The 19,048-nt window shown below is 36.9% G+C and overlaps 2 protein-coding genes across 5 annotated transcripts in view; one reads left to right on the forward strand and one right to left on the reverse strand.

Annotated features, from left to right (window-relative positions):
• Positions 1 to 1,325: 1,325 nt before the first annotated feature.
• Positions 1,326 to 18,188, reverse strand: ap4b1 (adaptor related protein complex 4 subunit beta 1). 2 transcript variants are annotated; one of them, XM_065286412.2, is made up of 11 exons: positions 18,083 to 18,188; positions 17,636 to 17,767; positions 16,165 to 16,389; positions 15,432 to 15,562; positions 13,995 to 14,142; positions 9,889 to 10,385; positions 9,683 to 9,766; positions 9,329 to 9,432; positions 6,329 to 6,536; positions 5,306 to 5,578; positions 1,326 to 2,175 (listed from the first exon to the last, which is right to left on the reverse strand). In XM_065286412.2, exons 2-11 carry the CDS (start codon positions 17,746 to 17,748, stop codon positions 1,751 to 1,753), a joined length of 2,208 nt encoding a protein of 735 aa, XP_065142484.1. In that variant the 5' UTR covers positions 17,749 to 17,767; positions 18,083 to 18,188; the 3' UTR covers positions 1,326 to 1,750. The 2 variants fall into 2 exon arrangements, with proteins under 2 accessions (XP_065142484.1, XP_065142483.1); XM_065286411.2 differs by having other exon boundaries at positions 1,326 to 2,178.
• A 502-nt stretch (positions 18,189 to 18,690) lies between these two features.
• Positions 18,691 to 19,048, forward strand: part of bltp3a (bridge-like lipid transfer protein family member 3A) — a 35,156-nt gene continuing 34,798 nt past the window's right edge. For all 3 annotated transcript variants that reach the window (XR_012335587.1, XM_065286413.2, XM_065286414.2), the window contains exon 1: positions 18,691 to 18,825. Coding sequence is in view for 2 of the 3 variants with exons in the window: in XM_065286413.2 (XP_065142485.1) it covers positions 18,782 to 18,825 (44 nt within the window). In the remaining variant the exon portion in view is untranslated. The remainder of the gene's footprint in view (positions 18,826 to 19,048) is intronic.

The raw sequence follows: 19,048 nt of genomic DNA on the forward strand, positions 1-19,048 counted from the left end.
GCATCCCGCAGCGGTGCACGCAGTAAGCGCGGCGCAAATGGCGCCGAACGCACGGAAGGTCCGGATGCTGCGTTCCACGCAAATTGAGCATTGGCACGGGAAACACGCAAGTTGAAAAAACTGAACTTGTGAGGATTTCCGCGCCGCGATTGTTACCAATCAGGACCTTGCTGTAGTAGTGACGTGATTACAGGAAGCGAGCGGAGTCTCAGCGGAGTTGCAGAAGCCCCTCCCAAGACGCAAATTTCCGCGTAAATGTCTCGAATGACTAGAATTTCACGCACAGCTTTCACACGCGAATGAAGCGAGTAGGGGTGTTACAATTAAGCGTGCAAATGCGCGTTTTCTCAATTAATGAATTTGAATGAATTACGGTGAAATCCAGGCACATCCAACGCCAGGGGGCTCTCTTGTGCAGAAAACTCCTTTTGTGCCACAGAAGAAGTAGCATTAAAAATGCTATTCCAGGAAATGTCTACAGGAATATTTATATCACTGTTCTTCAGATTGTTTCAGGTATTTTCATGATAATAAAGAATATTTTGAATGATTTGGTTTAACGAGTGTTGCTTTTTTAAATGCAGGTTATAAACGACTCCAACTCGTTATGATTTTAGATTGATAAGGACTTCCTACTGACCAAATGCCGTAGTACTGTATACGCACAAGTGCATTAAACAAAGAATCGCAGCCTTGCAATTCAGAATCAATTTCAGACAGGCATTTTTAATGGGACACACGGTTGAATCGTTACATCCCTAGAAGCGAGTGAACTCAAATGTGCAAGCGTCCAACTACGTGCGAATAACGCGTTTTTGACGCCTCTATTGCGGCTGGTGGGAATGCACCAGTAGGCTACTAGATAACACGTTTATGATAAATGATACGCTCATATTCACAAAATACACACAAGACACTCACTTAACAGTAAACTTTGATTACGCATGAGATTATACGAGTATCTGGCAAACGTGAGCGTCTTTTTTTATCATAAACCATTGCGTCTGCAGAAGGCACTTATTTTGACAAACACGTGATGCACATAGGTTCACTCGACGCGCCGAACACATTTTTGAAATTACGAACCACACACATGACGGGCTACATACATGTTGTGACGAACTTCGCATCGTGCACCCTCGAAAAAAGAAGTCACCAGCCACCACTGCTAGATAATATGAGATGAATCTCAATTCACATAATAAATGTGTGTGTAAATACATGATCATTATTGAGCCAGAAATTTTAACATATTTTTCTTAAATGACAATGTGCAAATTCTACAGTAAATGAGTATAATAAATAAAAACACATGATGCCATTCCTGTGCTTAATTGATTTACTGGGGGACAGAAGTTACCCCTGCCTGCAGTCTTTGATAGGCCGTTAATCATCATACATTTGTCAAGCGTTGCGATAGCTTATCTGCAATTTAAGATTAGACTTGGTACAGTTTTGCAAGCTCTATGACAAAAAGCTACATGCATTTTCAATTCAATTTTCCTCAAACTTCCAGAGTAAACAAAACATTTTGATTCAACCACCCTGTATGTTTGGACTAAATATTATTGGTGAATCTGATATCATGCTAATACAGTGTGACACATTCCATATATTTTACATGTTTTTTACAAACATGTTTTATTATAACATTTTCCAGGATGGTTTGGCTAAATTTTCTATTTGATCAGTTTAGATAAAAGCTTTAGTTGTTAAATTTTAAATGACTTTAGTGATAAATATTTACAATTTATGGGCTGTCAACAGTAAGAGGCGGCAACACGCTACAGAGGATCGAAACAAATCCTCTTATAGCATGTTGGTTCGGGGGCTGCTGTTTGACAGAGACCACTAATTTTCCTTCACTCTCCGGGGTCTTTGAGTCCTCCTGCAACAGTTCAGCGAGGATCAGGGTCCCAGTCCCCCTTGTGTAAAGGTAGGCCTTCCAAGGCAGAGTTTCCCCCGGTGTAAAAGCCAAAGTCTGGATCTTCACCAGCTGTAAAGCAGCCTGTAAATCAGGCATTGTTCTGGGTCGACAGTAACCTAAAGTTTGTCTGTGGAGAACCTCCAAGTCTAGCCACATTCTCTCAAAAGTCTCATGGGATAGAGGAGGACCCAGATATAGACTCAATTCCTCTTGGTCAACATTTGGACTTGAGGGGGCCACATCTTTGCCTGCTGTCAATCAGAGAAATACTGAGATTTATTCATTTATACATAACAATAAAATATACTATTGCTTAATGCTATAACAGTATTAATAGCAAAGAGTATAGAAGAACAAATGACGAAACTCTGATGCGTTTTTGGAAATAGCCACTAGGTGGCGCTTCGGTAGCACAGCCGCCATTTTGGAATGAGAATGCCCTTTGCTGGAGTTATGTATGGTGATTGTGAGTGAGTGCAGGGGAGTAGTGTGTGACACAGAGAAGTGCAAAAAGTCACTCATCTACATGGTTAGCGAACCTCACAGCCAAATCAGAAGCGCAATAAGAAATTTCTTAAATTAAGCCATCGGTAAATTTTGTTCACTTTCTACACCTACAGTAAATGCTGTATTGTCTCGTGTTGTTGTTGTTATCAGTTGTGGAATCCAATCATTGAATAGATACACATTTGAGGTAGTTTTTTATGGTACTTTACTGCTATTATTAGTCACCAACTCCACTAGGTATGAAATATATTTTGTACATATTAATCCCCTGGATTCTGCTACAAACATGATAATCTTATAGAAAATAATGCATTGCTATGTCTGTTATTCTATAATTGCCACTTTTGGACAGTGGCAGTTTTTTTGTTTAGCTTAATCCATTTCGAGCAATTCCTATGTATATGTGTGTATATGTGTATGTATATGGAGCCTATATGTTATGTGTGGATATATGAGTTTATGTGTTGGTATGCATGAAGGTATGTACTGTATATGGGAGATGTGTTCTATGTTTTTATATTGTGTTAGTGTGGATATACAGTGAGGAAAATAAGTATTTGAACGCCCTGGTATTTTGCAAGTTTTCCCACTTCGAAATCAGACAGGGGTCTGAAATTGTCATCGCAGGTGCATGTCCACTGTGAAAGACATAATCTAAAAAAAAATCCGAAATCACAATGTATGATTTTTTAACTATTGATTTGTATGATACAGCTGCAAATAAGTATTTGAACACCTTTAAACACCTGTCTATCAGCTAAAATTCTGACCCTCAAAGACCTGTTAGTCTGCCTTTAAAATGTCCACCTCCACTCCATTTATTATCCTAAATTAGATGCACCTGTTTGAGGTGGTTAGCTGCCTAAAGACACCTGTCCACCCCATACAATCAGTAAGAATCCAACTACTAACATGGCCAAGACCAAAGAGCTGTCCAAAGACACTAGAGACAAAATTATACACCTCCACAAGGCTGGAATGGGCTACGGGGAAATTGCCAAGCAGCTTGGTGAAAAAAGGTCCACTGTTGGAGCAATCATTAGAAAATGGAAGAAGCTAAACATGACGGTCAATCTCCCTTGGACTGGGGCTCCATGCAAGATCTCACCTCGTGAGGTCTCAATGATCCTAAGAAAGGTGAGAAATCAGCCCAGAACTACACGGGAGGAGCTGGTCAATGACCTGAAAAGAGGTGGGACCACCGTTTACTGTTGGTAATACACTAAGACTTCATGGTTTGAAATCATGCATGGCACGGAAGGTTCCCCTGCTTAAACCAGCACATGTCCAGGCCCGTCTTAAGTTTGCCAATGACCATTTGGATGATCCAGAGGAGTCATGAGAGAAAGTCATGTGGTCAGATGAGACCAAAATATAACTTTTTGATCATAATTCCACTAAAAGTGTTTGGAGGAAGAAGAATGATGAGCACCATCCCAAGAACACCATCCCTACTGTGAAGCATGGAGGTGGAAGCATCATGCTTTGGGGGTGTTTTTCTGCACATGGGACAGGGCGACTGCGCTGTATTAAGGAGAGGATGACCAGGGCCATGTATTGCGAGATTTTGGGGAACAACCTCCTTCCCTCAGTTAGAGCATTGAAGATGGGTCGAGGCTTCCAACATGACAATGACCCGAAGCACACAGCCAGGATAACCAAGGAGTGGCTCTGTAAGAAGCATATTAAGGTTCTGGCGTGGCCATGCCAGTCTACAGACCTAAACCCAATAGAGAATCTTTGGAGGGAGCTCAAACTCCGTGTTTCTCAGCGACAGGCCAGAAACCTGACTGATCTAGAGAAGATCTGTGTGAAGGAGTGGGACAAAATCCCTCCTGCAGTGTGTGCAAACCTGGTGAAAAACTACAGGAAACGTTTGACCTCTATAATTGCAAACAAAGGCTACTGTACCAAATATTAACACTGATTTTCTCAGGTGTTCAAATACGTATTTGCAGCTGTATCATACAAATAAATAGTAAAAAATAGTTTTTTTTTATTATGTCTCTCACAGTGGACATGCACCTACGATGACAATTTCAGACCCCTCCATGATTCCTAAGTGGGAGAACTTTCAAATAGTGTTCAAATACTTATTTTCCTCACTGTATGTATAATAGAGATGTGTTCTATGTTTTTATATTGTGTTAGTGTGGATATATATATATATATATATGTGTATATTCTTTCTATTTATTGCTCGAAATAAACTTCAATCAAATCAAATTTCATGTTGTTGGTAATGATTCAGTGTTTGTACTGGTAATACTTAAACTTCAAAGCATTTTAAACTAAACTGAAGGTTTTGTGGGGGAAATAGTGAAAGACTTGTCTAAATATCTGAAAATAAGCTTATGTTAGAACTTAAATGTCGTTCCCCCACACCCCACATTTATATATTTTACATCTTTTCATAGAACCTTGTATATTCTTTATTCTTATCCTCGTATGATTAATGAAGCAATGATAACTTTCATTTGTCTTGCATTTACTAAGTTGAGATTGAGTTGTGACATTTCCCTTGGCTATGGACAAAAGATCGACATGGGCTGATCAGTCGAGGTCATGAAATTCAACCAGACTTCCCTCTTCCAATTTCCCCTTCCTCGTTTGCAACTGTCTTAACAAACATGATTATTTATTTATCCGTATCCAGACATTCTTGCGTACAGACCGATTATGCGATTGTTCTCCAGACATGTTTGCTCAATAGCTGCTCACGCAATTCTTCTAGACATTATCTAACGTCTGTCAGGTGCCTAATGCTTCCTTTTTATACCCTAGAAATTACAATTGATAAACTATAAATAAATAAACCAAAAGTAATTCTATAAATCAACCTAAATAAAATAAAAACATGTGGTCTGCTACCTGGCAACAGCTCCTCTTCTGCAGCGCCTGATGGGCGTTCAGAGGCTGATATAAGGGAAGTTTGAAGGCATAAATCTTGTGCAGACAGGGGGCCAAGAGTGTTGAAGTTTGAGACCCACTGACTAACTGCCTCCTGCTGATGTCCAGTGAGAACACTCATGGATGGATCGGATTTGGGTCCTGTCACAACTTTCCTTGTCTGTTCAGCTCCACGCTGAAGAAGCCTGTAGTACAGCAAAGCCCGGTCACGCACGCACACGTCACTCTCTTCCTCTGAAGTTGTCCCCGAAAGAAAGAAAAAACACTTAAAAAGCATAAAATGTGATTAAAAGCTAAATGGCATGTGGTGGTTTCTCACAATTTACTGAAAAGGAAACTGAACAGCATAGCTGTGTCTATTACCAGAGGACTAACAGACTGTCCAGGTTTCACTTAAAATAAATTATTTTAATTAAAGATAAAATGTTATATAAAGATTTTATGCCAATATGCCCACATTACACAGTAATTAGAATGGCAAATCTAAGTAATTGTCATTAAAAATTATTAATTTTATCTTATGCATTAAAGCAAGAGTTCAAAAATCAAATCAAACACCTGGGTAAGCATAAAGTTGAGTAAATTAATTTTTTTGTTTTTGGTTAAACTAGTCATTTAAATAATACATGTAATATGCTTGACTTATTAACACTATATTAAAATGCATCAGCCTGACTAGTAGCCTAATGGTTAGAGTCCGGCTTGTAACCCGAGAGTTGCCGGTTTGAGCCGGCAGGTTGCAACTAACCTAATTGGTGTGTGTGTGTGTTTACGACTTTTGTGTGTGTTCACGACCTCTAGGGCGTGTGTTCACACTCACTGGGATGGGTTAAATGCAAAAGTCACATTTCGAGTATGTGTTGCATACTTGACAAGCTTGTCACTTTCACCTTTTTTCACTTTCGCAAGACAGGAATTAACAAGATGATTTTTTTCATATTTGGTTTTAGTCAGTCAGCACAATTTTTGAATAGTTCTACACACCAACACAGTGATGTAAAAGTCGCCCCAGCATGTCCTGTGTCTCAGCGGGACGACAGAGGAACATCTTCAGTGCAGCTGTCAGTAGCTCCATTTTCACTGTTGATGAGAGTTCTGTCTTCAGCCCGTCTATGTAGCCCTCCAGCACATAGGGGGCACTACTGATCTGTTCAGCATGTTCTCCTAACAGCCATAATAAAGCCTGTTTCCCCTAAAAAAAAGTGATATGATTTCATTTGGTTTGTTTTTGATTTGAAGACTTAACATGGTCTCTGAAGACTTCATTTTTGTACATGGATCAGTTTCCTTGTTCAGTAATCAGGGAACTGATCCAGCAGTCTGCCAATGTTAAAGGCTGACACAATTGCAAAAAAATGCTAACTATGTTTCCTTATCAAAAAGCAGGGCTGCGTCTGAAATCTTTGACTTGTTGCCTCACTGCTTTATCAGTTAAGAGACTTTGCAGGCAGCACGAAGGCACCTCGGTACAAATTACCCTTTTGAAATGTCATCGAAAATTGCTGAGAATTAAAATAAAACATAAATTATCAGAATTATTGTCTGCTTTCTCGGTGGTCAGTTTAATTTTTCGATCTGAAATCTGCACGATCAATCACCCTCACCGCGGACGCACAGGATTGTGGGATATCAAAGGCAGTAAGGATCTGTTGTGCCTTTGAGTTCCATCAGATTAAGTTATCTCAGGAAATAGGGAGTGCAGCAAACATTGGATTCCGATGTGCCTTGTTACCTTCTTAAACTGTAATAAAAATCCTTGTTGCACTTAGGGCTGCATAACAATTAATCGTGACTAATCGTTTTTGTTTACATTACATATGTGTGTGTGTACTGTGTATAATAATTATGTAGATATAAACACACACACATGCATGTATTTAAGATTATTATCATGTAATATTTAAGAAATATTTACATGTGTATATACATTTTTATATTTATATATCATTTATATCATAAATACTTAAAATTATTAAAATTATGCATACATGTGTGTGTATTTATATGTACACTACACACACACACTCATACGCACACGCACGCACGCACGCACGCACGCACGCACGCACAAACACACACACACAAAGTAAACAAAAACTTTAATTCTGCAAACGATTAGTTGTGATTAATCGTTATGCAGCCAAATTTTTAAGTTTAATCAACTTGAATTTAAAATTAATTTCAATTTTTCTAAAATTTCTTGACTAGTAAGAAGTTGTTTATTTTTATTATAAAAATTAATTTGAATTAGTTAAAGTTGTTTTAAGTTAATTTTATAATTATAGCAACTCCTTAGTAAAAAACGTAAAAGTGCAACTTGGACTTTTTAACAGTAAGCATCCTCAGAGGCAGCATTTTACAGCTTTTGGAAGCAGCCCATGTCCCATTCTCTCTATAATATTGAAATCGCATCATCAACCAACATAATGAAGTGCGACAGAGCTTGTAAAAACAAACCGGAAATAATTTAATACAAGGTTATATTAGTAAACATTAGTAAATGCATTAACTAACATGAACAATATATTTTTTCAGCATGTATTAATTCTTGTTAATGTTAGTAAATAGTCAATAGATTTATTATTTTTTGTTCATGGTGCATTAAAGTTAAAAGTTACAATGCTTGATTTTATAAATGTTTTAAGAAATGCTAAAATTAACATGAAGATTTATAAATGCTTTAGAAAAATTGTTCATTGTTAGTTCATGTTAGCTAATGCATAAACTAATTGTTAACACTTATTGTAAAGTGTTACCGACAAACATATATATTAACATTAGTAAAAACACAATGCTAGACAGACAGGTAACACAATCTAGTTAGCTTAAAATGTTGATAGTAATATGTTGCATGTATATGTAACAAAAATTTAAGAATAAACAATGTCGTCTAACTAAGAGAACATAACTAAATGAAGAGTTTGGTTCCAAAACGCAATAAATCCATTTTGACTAATTTCGGTAAAAACGTGTTTTCTATACCAAGACAGTGACAAGATGAAACCACTTTTTCCTGTTACAAACTTTCACATAGCAACTTTAGGTTATAAAAACATAAAAAATTCAAATCCATAATTTGATTTTCAAAGATTTATTATAAAAACTGATTCTTTTTCCCCAAAAAGCAATAAATCGAAAAAGTTTATTTTTTCAAAATCTATTGAATCAATATATAAATGTGCATTCATTTTTGTCATGTTATATTCATTTAGTTGACTAGTGGTATACACTGATTAAAAATATAAACATTAATGGCATTAATCAAAACACTTACTTTGTCATATTAAGAACACTGTCATTGCTGCTGTCATCCTTGAACTTTATTGACAGCGATCAGCTGTAAAATGTTTTGGTTCTGCACAATTTTTGTTGACTTTGAGAAAAATAATGTAAAGTTTTTCATAAGATCCCCTGGGGTCAATGTGTTAGCATAACAGAAGCTTAATGCTGTCGTGTGAGAACAAACCACAGCCGACATTTTTCCTTCGCCCGAGTGCCTCTCACGTAAATTATTCGATTTTGATGGCTTACGTTTCTTTCCCTTCATCAAAAGTATTATTTTGTTTTGTTTGTTTGTTGATGACGAAGTACAAATTAGATGAGGAAAACTAGGATTCTGTGTGTATTCAAAGCGCCACCATTATTGTTTACAATGCATGGAATGGTGCGCTGTGATTGGTTAAGCAGATTTATTGCATTCTGCAGAGAAGGAGGACTGGCGTTTATCGCGTTTTTGAAAAAAAGAAGAAAAGATGACAGAATAACATGGCGGATATCGAATTTTTGCGTAAAATGAAGAATTTACTTTTTAATACTAACCTGATACAATACTGTTTTGGCGGTAACATTTTTTTAAAAATGGCATTAATCGCGTTTTAGAACCAAACTCTTCCAAGTCTTCGGAGACTTCTGACCTTCAAATGACCTGCATGAAGCAGCTTTATTGTAGATGGTCAAATTAAAACAGCAGGTGAATCGTCTCACCTCACTATCTAGAGGACAGTGAAGACAGGCCTCAACCGTCTGACACACAGCGGTTGTACTCTGAGGACAGAACCACGCCAAATCCCTGAACGTTTGTATTACAGCTAAACAGGGAAACAAAAAAGTGCTGGATTAAACATACAGCAGGAGAACCTGCCTGAAAAATGTTTATGCTGGTTGGGGAAGGTGTTGCTAAGAAGGTTTGTTGACAGTAAACAATATCAGCCATAATCTCACACCCATGTACTTATTAGTAGTGCCTTAGGATAAACATTGTTTGTTTTAATGTATTTTAATCTAAAGGCATTTGTGCTGAACAGATATATGCAGGTGTGGCTTAGCATTGTCTTTTACCTGATGTGATATGCTCTTGTTTCAATGCAAGGAGGCCGGTTAGGATATTCAGACATTTCTCACTGTATGTTCGCGCAATACGACCTTGAAAAGCACAGTTAAATACAAATGTTACATTTTTATACACCACTGAAAATATGAAAACTATGAAATACATGTATTTTAGACTAGATTACCTTACATTATCAAACTATTGACAGTCATACCTATAGCAGCAATGGCTGCCTGGGCCAGTTCAGGAGACACATCAGTGCAGTAACTTCTCAGCTCCTCTAAAACTAAAGCCACATTTTCATCGTTCACCAGCTCCACCAAGATCTCCATCTTGCGAAACTTAATATAACTCGGCTCCGAGTAACCGCAAAAGAAGCGTTTGTAATGCAGGCCAAAAAGGCCGGGCTGACTTCGCATGACCTGCTGTACGTGACAGAGACCCGCAAACCGAAGTTCGCGTGACGTAGAACCACACGTGGCCAGCAGGGGGGCGCTTGTGTTCAGGAGGGCGTCAGCCTGGACTGCAGGGTGAGCGGCAGCTAAATGAAGGAAGAGGCGGAGTGTGGCAACAGCAACGTGCGCATGGGCGCTATGGAGAAAACCATCCAGTAAGCTAAGGATGTCAAACAACTCGTCATCGCTGCGGGGACGGTAGCGTAGCAGGAAGGTGAGAACTTCACTCTGCGCCCAGCTATCCAAGTCCTTCATTCTGATGGCAAAAAAACAGAAACGTTACAAAAAGGAAAATCACTGGCATAACCAAACATACTTGAAAACCACATAAAAGACAGAAAATGTATTTCTAAAGGTTCACTAAACAAATTGGGATATTCAATTTTAGTTAATGTTACTTATTAAGTATTTTGAAAGAAAAGTATATACCGTTTTATTACATCATGATCTATTTATCAGGACAATAACATTTGCAAAAATACTATTCCATCTCTTTACTAAATATTTGATCATTTTTCTGTGGTTTCGTTTCTTTGTCTTTTATGTAAAGTTGCTTTGAAACACTGCAACCTAAATTGTTCTTTGATAATTACATAGAGGGTATGTAACTTAATTAGGTGCAAAAAATATCTAAAAATTTTTTTTCATGTCCATTTACAACCCTAGGATTTGTTCTATTTTTGCCCTATTTGAAAGGGTCATGAATAATAATGTTGAGCTCTGCTCTGCGGCTCATGTCAGTAGCTCACATTAGTAAACAGATCTTGTATGTAACACACAAAAATACAGATTTTAAGAAACAACTTATTGTTTGGAGATTACGTTTCTGAGTGGTAAGTTTGTATTTTTTATCAGTATGGACCTGCAAAACATAAATGTAACGTCAATAGTAGAATTTCAGCATAAATGCTAGCATATAGCATTAACTAGCATGTAGCGCTAACTTTGTAGCAGACACAACTTTGTCTTTAGCATTTTAACAACTTTGTAATTCATTTAATGTGTAACAAAAGAAGCACTTTTAAACTTCTCGTCTTGCAGCGCCAGCGCAAACTCACATAATGCGAAAGCATTACGTATGTGAAACTACCGGCCCAGTGTTTACAAGTTTGGAGAAAGAGGACCGTTCTGACATTGTTGTATGTGGAATGATACTAATTAATGTCTTTGTGTCAGTTTCCTGTTTAAAATGGTCTGCAAATATGCGTTTCACATTTGTAACTCATGACTTTTCGTTGACATTTCGCATTACGTGAGGTCGCGCTGGCGCGTCAAACGGCTAGTGCAAGATGAGAAGTTGTGGCTTTAAAGTGCATTTTTTTGTCTAAAATGACAATTTTTTTGATAGATAAGACCCTTATGCATCATTTGGGATTATTTAGAGCCCTTTAAAGCTGCGCTGAAACTGCAACTTTAAACTGCATTTAAACTGTTAGGGTCCAATAAAGTCTATTAACCACCCTGAAGCTATTTTGGGGATTTTCGCCTGGATTTGGCCTACCCAATTTCAAAAGCTTCCCATACCCACATGCAGAGGTTTACACACAAAAGTTTGGTATCATTTTACAGGAAACCCTTTGAAATTACATAAAACACTGTTGAAAGTGCTAAACATTGTGATGTGATGTCAGGCCTCTAATAAACACAAAAATAAATAGGCGCTTTTTATGTTTTTTTTCTAAAGTTTTTATTTGAAAGTATATAACTCTGGCCCTGGGTATCTCAGGTCCCTGCAGACAGTTTTGTTTGATTCCAGCTATTGTCAGCTTACAGAGGGAAAAGGAATTTTTTCTTTATCATAATATATGCAAAAGTTATTTTACTCCAACTGATGGGAGGAATAATACGCTTATGGTGTACAATTTCTGCCAAAAAACATTTGAAGTGCTACCATAACCACATACAGTGGAATAAATGCAATTTCTTTATATCATTTTAAAGAAAACCCTTTGAAGTTACATAAAAAGCTGCTGTTTGTGACAAATATTGTTATTTATGTTGTTTTTCATATGATGAAACACCAAATTTTATTTTTTATGTTGTAAACACTGTCTTTGATAGTGTATAACTCTGGTTCTGGGTGCTCTAGCAGACTGCAGACAGTTCTGGTTGTTAGCAGCAGCAGACAGTAAACACCCAAAAAAAGAATGAACTCTTTATCATGTTGCATTCAAAAGATATTCTTATTTTACTGAAGGGTGCGGAAATACATTTTTCATAAAAATATTAATTTTTTGTTTTGCACATATAATAAAAAGCTAGGGATTAATTATGCAAACAACCAAAGAAAATGCTGTGAATGGACTCATTGTTTAGAGTAGGACCTAAGATAAAAGATGGTGTATCATTTGTGGCTATATGTGCTATCTGAGGCAGTTCACACTCAAGTTTCACATATGTTTACAAAAGACCATTTTTTACCTTATTATTCATTCGATGATTGTTGGATATGTGTTGATATTAGAACAAAAATAATGTTGTAGCCTTATTCCTGAGAGTGAGAGCTTTCATTTGATATAAGACTTGCCCATGTTTGTCATTTTTGAAAAATATAAAATATGTGAATATTATATGATATCAAAAAATATTGGGGGGGTGATAGTGTAAATTAAGTGTAAATAACTTTCTTACAGTAAAAGATATGTCAAAGTGATGCATATCTGCAGAAAGTAGAGACTCCAAGCTTTCAAACAGTATCTCATATGTGTTACTGGGGTCCATGACGGAGCATTAAAGATTAAAAGAATCTTTTATATTAAGTCAAAATACGAAATACGAAAGGGTCCTCAGGGTTGAAGAGGTTTTAAATTGAGCAAAATCCTGTAATGTTTTTCTTCTCAAATGAACAAAGAAAGACATCAACATTTTGGGTGACATGGGTGTAGGGGTGTAACGGTTCAGATTACTCACGTTTCGGTGCGAATCACGGTTTTAGGCTACGGTTTTGGTATGTTTCGGTACACTTTGGTCACAACAGGCTTCTTTACAAAAATAAAAACCTAAGCTATTTTAACCTCTGCCAAAATCAACATTTTCACTTAACTCTTTCGCCGCCATTGACGAGATATCTCGTCAATCAAGAGAAAACGCTTCCCTGCCAATGACGAGATTTTCCGTCTTTCCGCGATACCGCTATTATCCACCAGGTGGCGCCCTTCCGCAACTTTTTAAACCCGGAAGTATTGCCCTATGGCAAGCGGCTGCATGTCCGTGTCTGTTTTAAAGATCGCTCTGAATGGGATCTCTATGAAAAGTCCGTCACAAAAATGGAATTATCTTTTTGCTCAAAATGTGGTGTTTTTGCAGAAACCTACCCATATTCAAAAGCTGATTACAAAAGAACTACTGAAGGTAGGATGAAACTTTTTTTGTTTGAAAGCAGAGGGTCTGTTCTTTCATTTGGTATATTGTATGTTTATATATTTAAAGAAGAACATTTTCTGAAGGGCATTAAACTTTGGTGAAAATAATGAAAAACGCTGGCGCTGGCTGGCAACTTTTTTAAAAAAACGCTGGCGGTGAAAGAGTTAAGAGTACTTGCATTATTACCACACGTACCAACATACATTGTACTTTAAAATGAAAATAAAATAGCTAAGAACACTGGGTTTTTTATATTCTATGCGACTATCTTCAAGTTTTTTCGCATGAAGATTAGTTTGTTAACATTTAAACACAGAATTGTTTAAATTGCTGTTTTTTCACCAAACTATATTAGAAATGCGTGGTTGAATCAAACACGGTGCACCGTGGTGCACGTGCGTCCCGAAACTGTGGGAGGATAATAGGACATTCGATTCTTTACCGAAAACCGTTTCACCCCTACATGGGGGTGAGTGAATTATCAGATTATCAGACAACACACCTGTTTAGAAGGTGATGAGCAATGGGTTTGTTAATAACCACCCCACCCTCATCTTTTAGGATTTCCTCCAGGGCACGTAGACAGTTCACCACAACTACAGGGTCTGGGTCTCTTAGAAGAGCGTACAGCTCATTCACTATACTGGCAGCTAGAGAACACAAATCCAACAAGAAGTCACAAAACATACCCTACAGTAAGACTCACTGACACATGCAAAACCAATCAGGGTGTTTACAATCTGCACAGAAGACTGGAAATACAGGAAATACAACTGCTTTACCTCAATCGCCATTGATTTGTTTACTAAACAAAAACAGTCAACTATGCAATCTAAGTTATGCATCTGTGGCATGCTTTAACCTGTGAGTGGGACACTTCAACATTTATTTTTATCTAATCCTGACAAACTATATATCATTGGAAAGGTCTAAGAGTCTAGAATACATATTTCAAGTCTTCAGTGTTTTATAAAATAAATTATGTAAGGATAGTAATCGATTCATTTATGAAAAGAGTGCGCCTCAAAACATTTATATTCTACTAAATGTCACTGTCCTGTCAGCGGGATGCTTACATTTACTTGTTCTTTTGAAACATTACAAACATAGTGAGAGTCATTTTCTAAAATGTCACGGGCCCACAGGTGGGCCCAAGTTGTTATTTCAAATTTGTAAAACAAATTCCCTATTCTAAACCTAAACAATTTTGACAAACTATATATATCATTGTAAAGCTCTAAGAGTGCAGTTTTCAAATTTCATGGCCATCTTATGATAGAAATTATGTAGCGACAGTCATTTTGTTACATGACCCCCCCACACACTCATAGAAACGCATATTAATTATTATATGCTCATAACACTATATCCTATTATACATTTTCACATTGTTTGTCAAAGTATATATCAATGGAAAGTTCTAAGAACGTAGTTATCATATTTCAAAACCAATAGAAAAGTGAGAGTAATTTTTCCATTTGTGACAGGAGTATGCAGCAAACTGCTGACACCTAGTGGCCTTTGTTTGTAAAACCACTAAATGTGCAACACTAACCTTTTTTTTGGATCACAGCTAATTTATAGACTTATTTCTTTAATATTTTAGCATTTTTGTCATGAAACATTTTTATTTTTATAATTTTGTGTATACACTATATACTTTATTGCATTATTTTTATTTATTAGTAAAAGACCAAAATTAAGAGGTTAACTGTAGTAGTCTGGCCTGTTTCTTTTTTTTTTTGGGGGGGGGGGGGGGTTGAAAATTCAATCTGCATTAGGTGTGTGACACATATCATTTTGCCAATACTGATTTCAAGTTTATCTGACGGGTTTTCATATTAACGGGGCATTTAATCCAAATATGAAAATGTCTGTAAAGGTCTTAACTTGCTTTAGATTCCACCACAACAGATTTTTTTTAAACACTATGCAGTACCTATCCCAATGTCGGGTTGAAGACTGTGCAGTTTAGCACAGCCAAGCACAGCCACCCTTCTTACGTAACTGGCCTTATCACGCAGACCAGCAACAATGGGCTGGTCAATGTACTCTGTTATACCCGGCATTCTGAAAAACAAAACAAAAAACAGTGAATTAATTTGGGCATCTGAGAAGCATAGTATGTGTTCATGTTTTCAATTACAGTAGGAATAGTTGACCAGAAAATAACAACTCTGTTACTTCTTATGCCATCCTAGATGTATATGGCTTCCTTTCTTCAGATGAACTCAGTTATATTAAATACTGGCTCCAAAAAGCTCTTATATCCATCATAAATGTAATTTATGACTCCAGTGGGTTAATAGATGCCTCATGAAGTGAAACAAAACAATTCATCAAAAGAAATTGAGCTTATTGTTACATTGTGTATGTAAACACAAAGATCAGTGAAGTCTCATTGGTTCTAAATTGACTTCACTGTTTTATTTGTTTACATTAATGCCCAATGTATTAAATATTGCTAATACTAATTGTTTTATCTCACAAACATGAGAAGGACCTATTTCACATGCCAGTGTATCTTCTGTTAGTAATGTTTTAGCATCTAGTGTTTCATAAAAATGTACTTCCGATGAAACATAGCAAAATGAAAGTTTTTTTACAATAACTTTATAATGCAGAAAATCCGCATTATTCACACATGAAGAAATGATGCCTGATACACAAACCTGAAGTTGCACATGTTCCTCAGGGCCAATCCTCGTACCATGGGATTAGGATCAGCACAATCCTTGCGTAGAGTGTTGATGGCCAGTAGCGCAAGGTCAGGCTTATCGCTGGCATATGTGCACATGTACAAATACACCAGCTTCTTCTGAACAATATCAACTGTGGCACTGGCTTTAACCATGTCCATAAATAAAGGTGAGACATCCAAACCCTGTGTCATATACCTGCAAAGAACCAAACAGCAAGGTCTGAAAAATCACCTTTAAATTATTTTCTAACAAATAACAAAATTATATCTATTTCCAACACATTTGTGTTGAAGGAGTGTTCCAGATATATCTATGGATATTTCTCTAACTCCAAAACATTGTCTTAAGTAACATTAAAAGTATTTAGTAACGCTAAAACATTTAGTGTTTACTGTTTAGTAACATTTCAAGAGTGCCAGTTTCAGACATTACTTCAGGGTTGAGGTGGGAAATATCCTAAATCCAAGTTGTCTGGAATGCAGCATTAGTCCTAAAATGTCAAATCTGAACATTTTAAAGCTAGTGGAAGTAATGACTTGTCTTAAGTTAGCAAATAGCTTAGAAAATGTTGTACCCTAATGAAAAACAGCTAAAACCAGTAAAACTGGCGAGCTGGTTTTTGCTATTCTCCCAACTTGGTATTAGCTGGTTTTACTGGTGTAGCAAGCTAGTCTAACTGTGTTATGGTCACTTCTTAAGATGGTATAGCTGGACTTAGCTGGTCAGGCTGGAAGACCAGCTGATCCACCAGCTTTACCAAGCTGGGAGGACTAGCTCAAAATAGCTACCATCTTAAAACAGCTACCATCTTAAAATTGTCTAAGATGGATTTTTCAGTAGGGTGTACTTAATGGTTTTATATGGCATTTAAAGGGACATTTCACAAGACTCTTTTAAGATGTAAAATAAATCTTTGGTGTCCCCAGAGTACATATGTCAAGTTTTAGCTCAAAATACCATATTGATAATTTATTATAACATGTAAAAATTGACACTTTTTATGTGTGAACAAAAATTTGCTGTTTTGGGTGTGTGTGTTGTTTTAAATGCAAATGAGCTGATCTCTGCACTAAATGGCAGTGCTGTGGTTGGATAGTGCAGATTAAGGGGCGGTATTATCCCCTTCTGACATCACAAGGGGAGCCAAATTTCAATTACCTATTTTTTCACATGCTTGCAGAGAGTGGTTTACCAAAACTAAGTTACTGGGTTGTTCTCTTTCACATTTTCCGGATTAACAAAAGCATAGCAGAGCCAATTATAGCACTTTAACATGAAAAAAATCAGCTTTTCATGATATGTCCCCTTTAAGAGACCTTGTACCAAATACCTGCGAAAATAATTGAGTCAATGTCGAAATAAATTTTTTGAGTTTCTGATGAACTCTTACCCTACTGCAAAAGGAGTGTTTTTCATTACAAAAGTTGAACACATTACAAACCTGATGACTCTGGTGATGTAGCTCTTGTACCGGAGACGATCTGCTTGGACATTGGGATTGGACAGAGCTCTCTTAAGTTCCTTTACTGTTTCCTCAGAGCCAAAATACGGCATTGTGCTTTCCTTCAAGTGTCTGCCAAAAAAGTAAAGGGTAAACTTCATCTCTATTATTTAGGGATCTCACAGACATGTTGCAAACGTATGGGTAGACTTTAAAACAGTCCTATTATTATTTGTTGTGAAATAATCTGACGGTATGTTAATGTCTTCGGGGTTTAATCTGATCATAATTCATCATAAACAAGCCTGACTGTCAATCTGACAGCACAGATAAAGTGATCAGACGGATCAGACAGATGATTTGACAGCTTTCAAATCGAAATGATGTACAAATAAAGCAGACTTTCACGCGCGCAAGGGATGCACAGCCAAATAAAGGGAAAAATACCTTCCACGTTAATTCCTAATCAAAAATACAGTCAACTATGGAAAACAACACTGATGAACATGTTTATGTTATGTAGGAAGTGTGAAACCAAAAACAATGACAGAATCTGTTTGTTTCCGCTCAAATCAGTATATGTATGTCAAAATAAAAGCTTTGCAGTCGTTCACAAATGTTTACCCAGTGTTTTATATTTGTTTATCACGAACGTGTGTAACTGTTTTTCAAAAATGCACATGTATGGGGCACCTGGAAAGGACTGCATCAATGGTTTAGATTAGTTTTTACGTTTCATTCAACAGCATTTTCTTAATCTGTTATATCTGCCAAACTGCATACACACGATATATGTATATTGAATATAATACCTTCCTAAACATTTACTTTTAGTTTACTTAATGTTATTTTATTTCGGTGTTTACAATGTTAAAAAATCGCTTGTATAGTTTTCTTGCGTTCATTTTTATTATTTAAACTCCATTCAATTTAATTTAATAAATTTGTGTTATTATGCAAACCGCAGAAACCCCAGAGAAAGAGCTTTTATTTTGACAGTGAAGTGGATTGGGATATTCGTTTTTTCTGTCGCAAGGGGCGCTGCTGGAGTCGTGACAGGCCGCAGCAGCACCGGTATGTGTGTTTGTGTTCGTATGACAGCGAAAGATTTCTGGGGATGCAAGAGAGGTAGCCGTGTCTGACGGGATGGCAGGGATTATAAAAAAGCAGATTTTGAAGCATTTGTCCAGGTAAGATCATGTCTACGCGTAATGTTTTTATTCATAATTCTCTAAGCAATATATTATTGTTGACAGCAACACACCGTTGCACTACTGCTGCTAATAAATAAATCACGCACCTCCCATCCACTGTGCATGTGCTCAGTGTGTCCGGACCTGTAGTTAATGTATTTAAATGTACTACTTATGTAAATGTACATGCTAATCTCAGTCATGTTCGCTTACATGGGAA

This window comes from Paramisgurnus dabryanus, chromosome 21, assembly GCF_030506205.2.
Source record: "Paramisgurnus dabryanus chromosome 21, PD_genome_1.1, whole genome shotgun sequence".
Taxonomy (NCBI): domain Eukaryota; kingdom Metazoa; phylum Chordata; class Actinopteri; order Cypriniformes; family Cobitidae; genus Paramisgurnus; species Paramisgurnus dabryanus.

Coding starts and splice junctions, on each gene's coding strand:
- ap4b1 (XM_065286411.2), bottom strand. CDS start 17,748: ATGCCGTATTTTGGCTCTGAGGAAACAGTAAAGGAACTTAAGAGAGCT. Junction 6,537..9,328: donor ACTGTCCTCTAGATAGTGAG/GTGAGACGATTC, acceptor ACTTTTTTTTAG/GGGAAACAGGCTTTATTATG. Junction 2,179..5,305: donor AGAAGAGGAGCTGTTGCCAG/GTAGCAGACCAC, acceptor TCTGATTGACAG/CAGGCAAAGATGTGGCCCCC.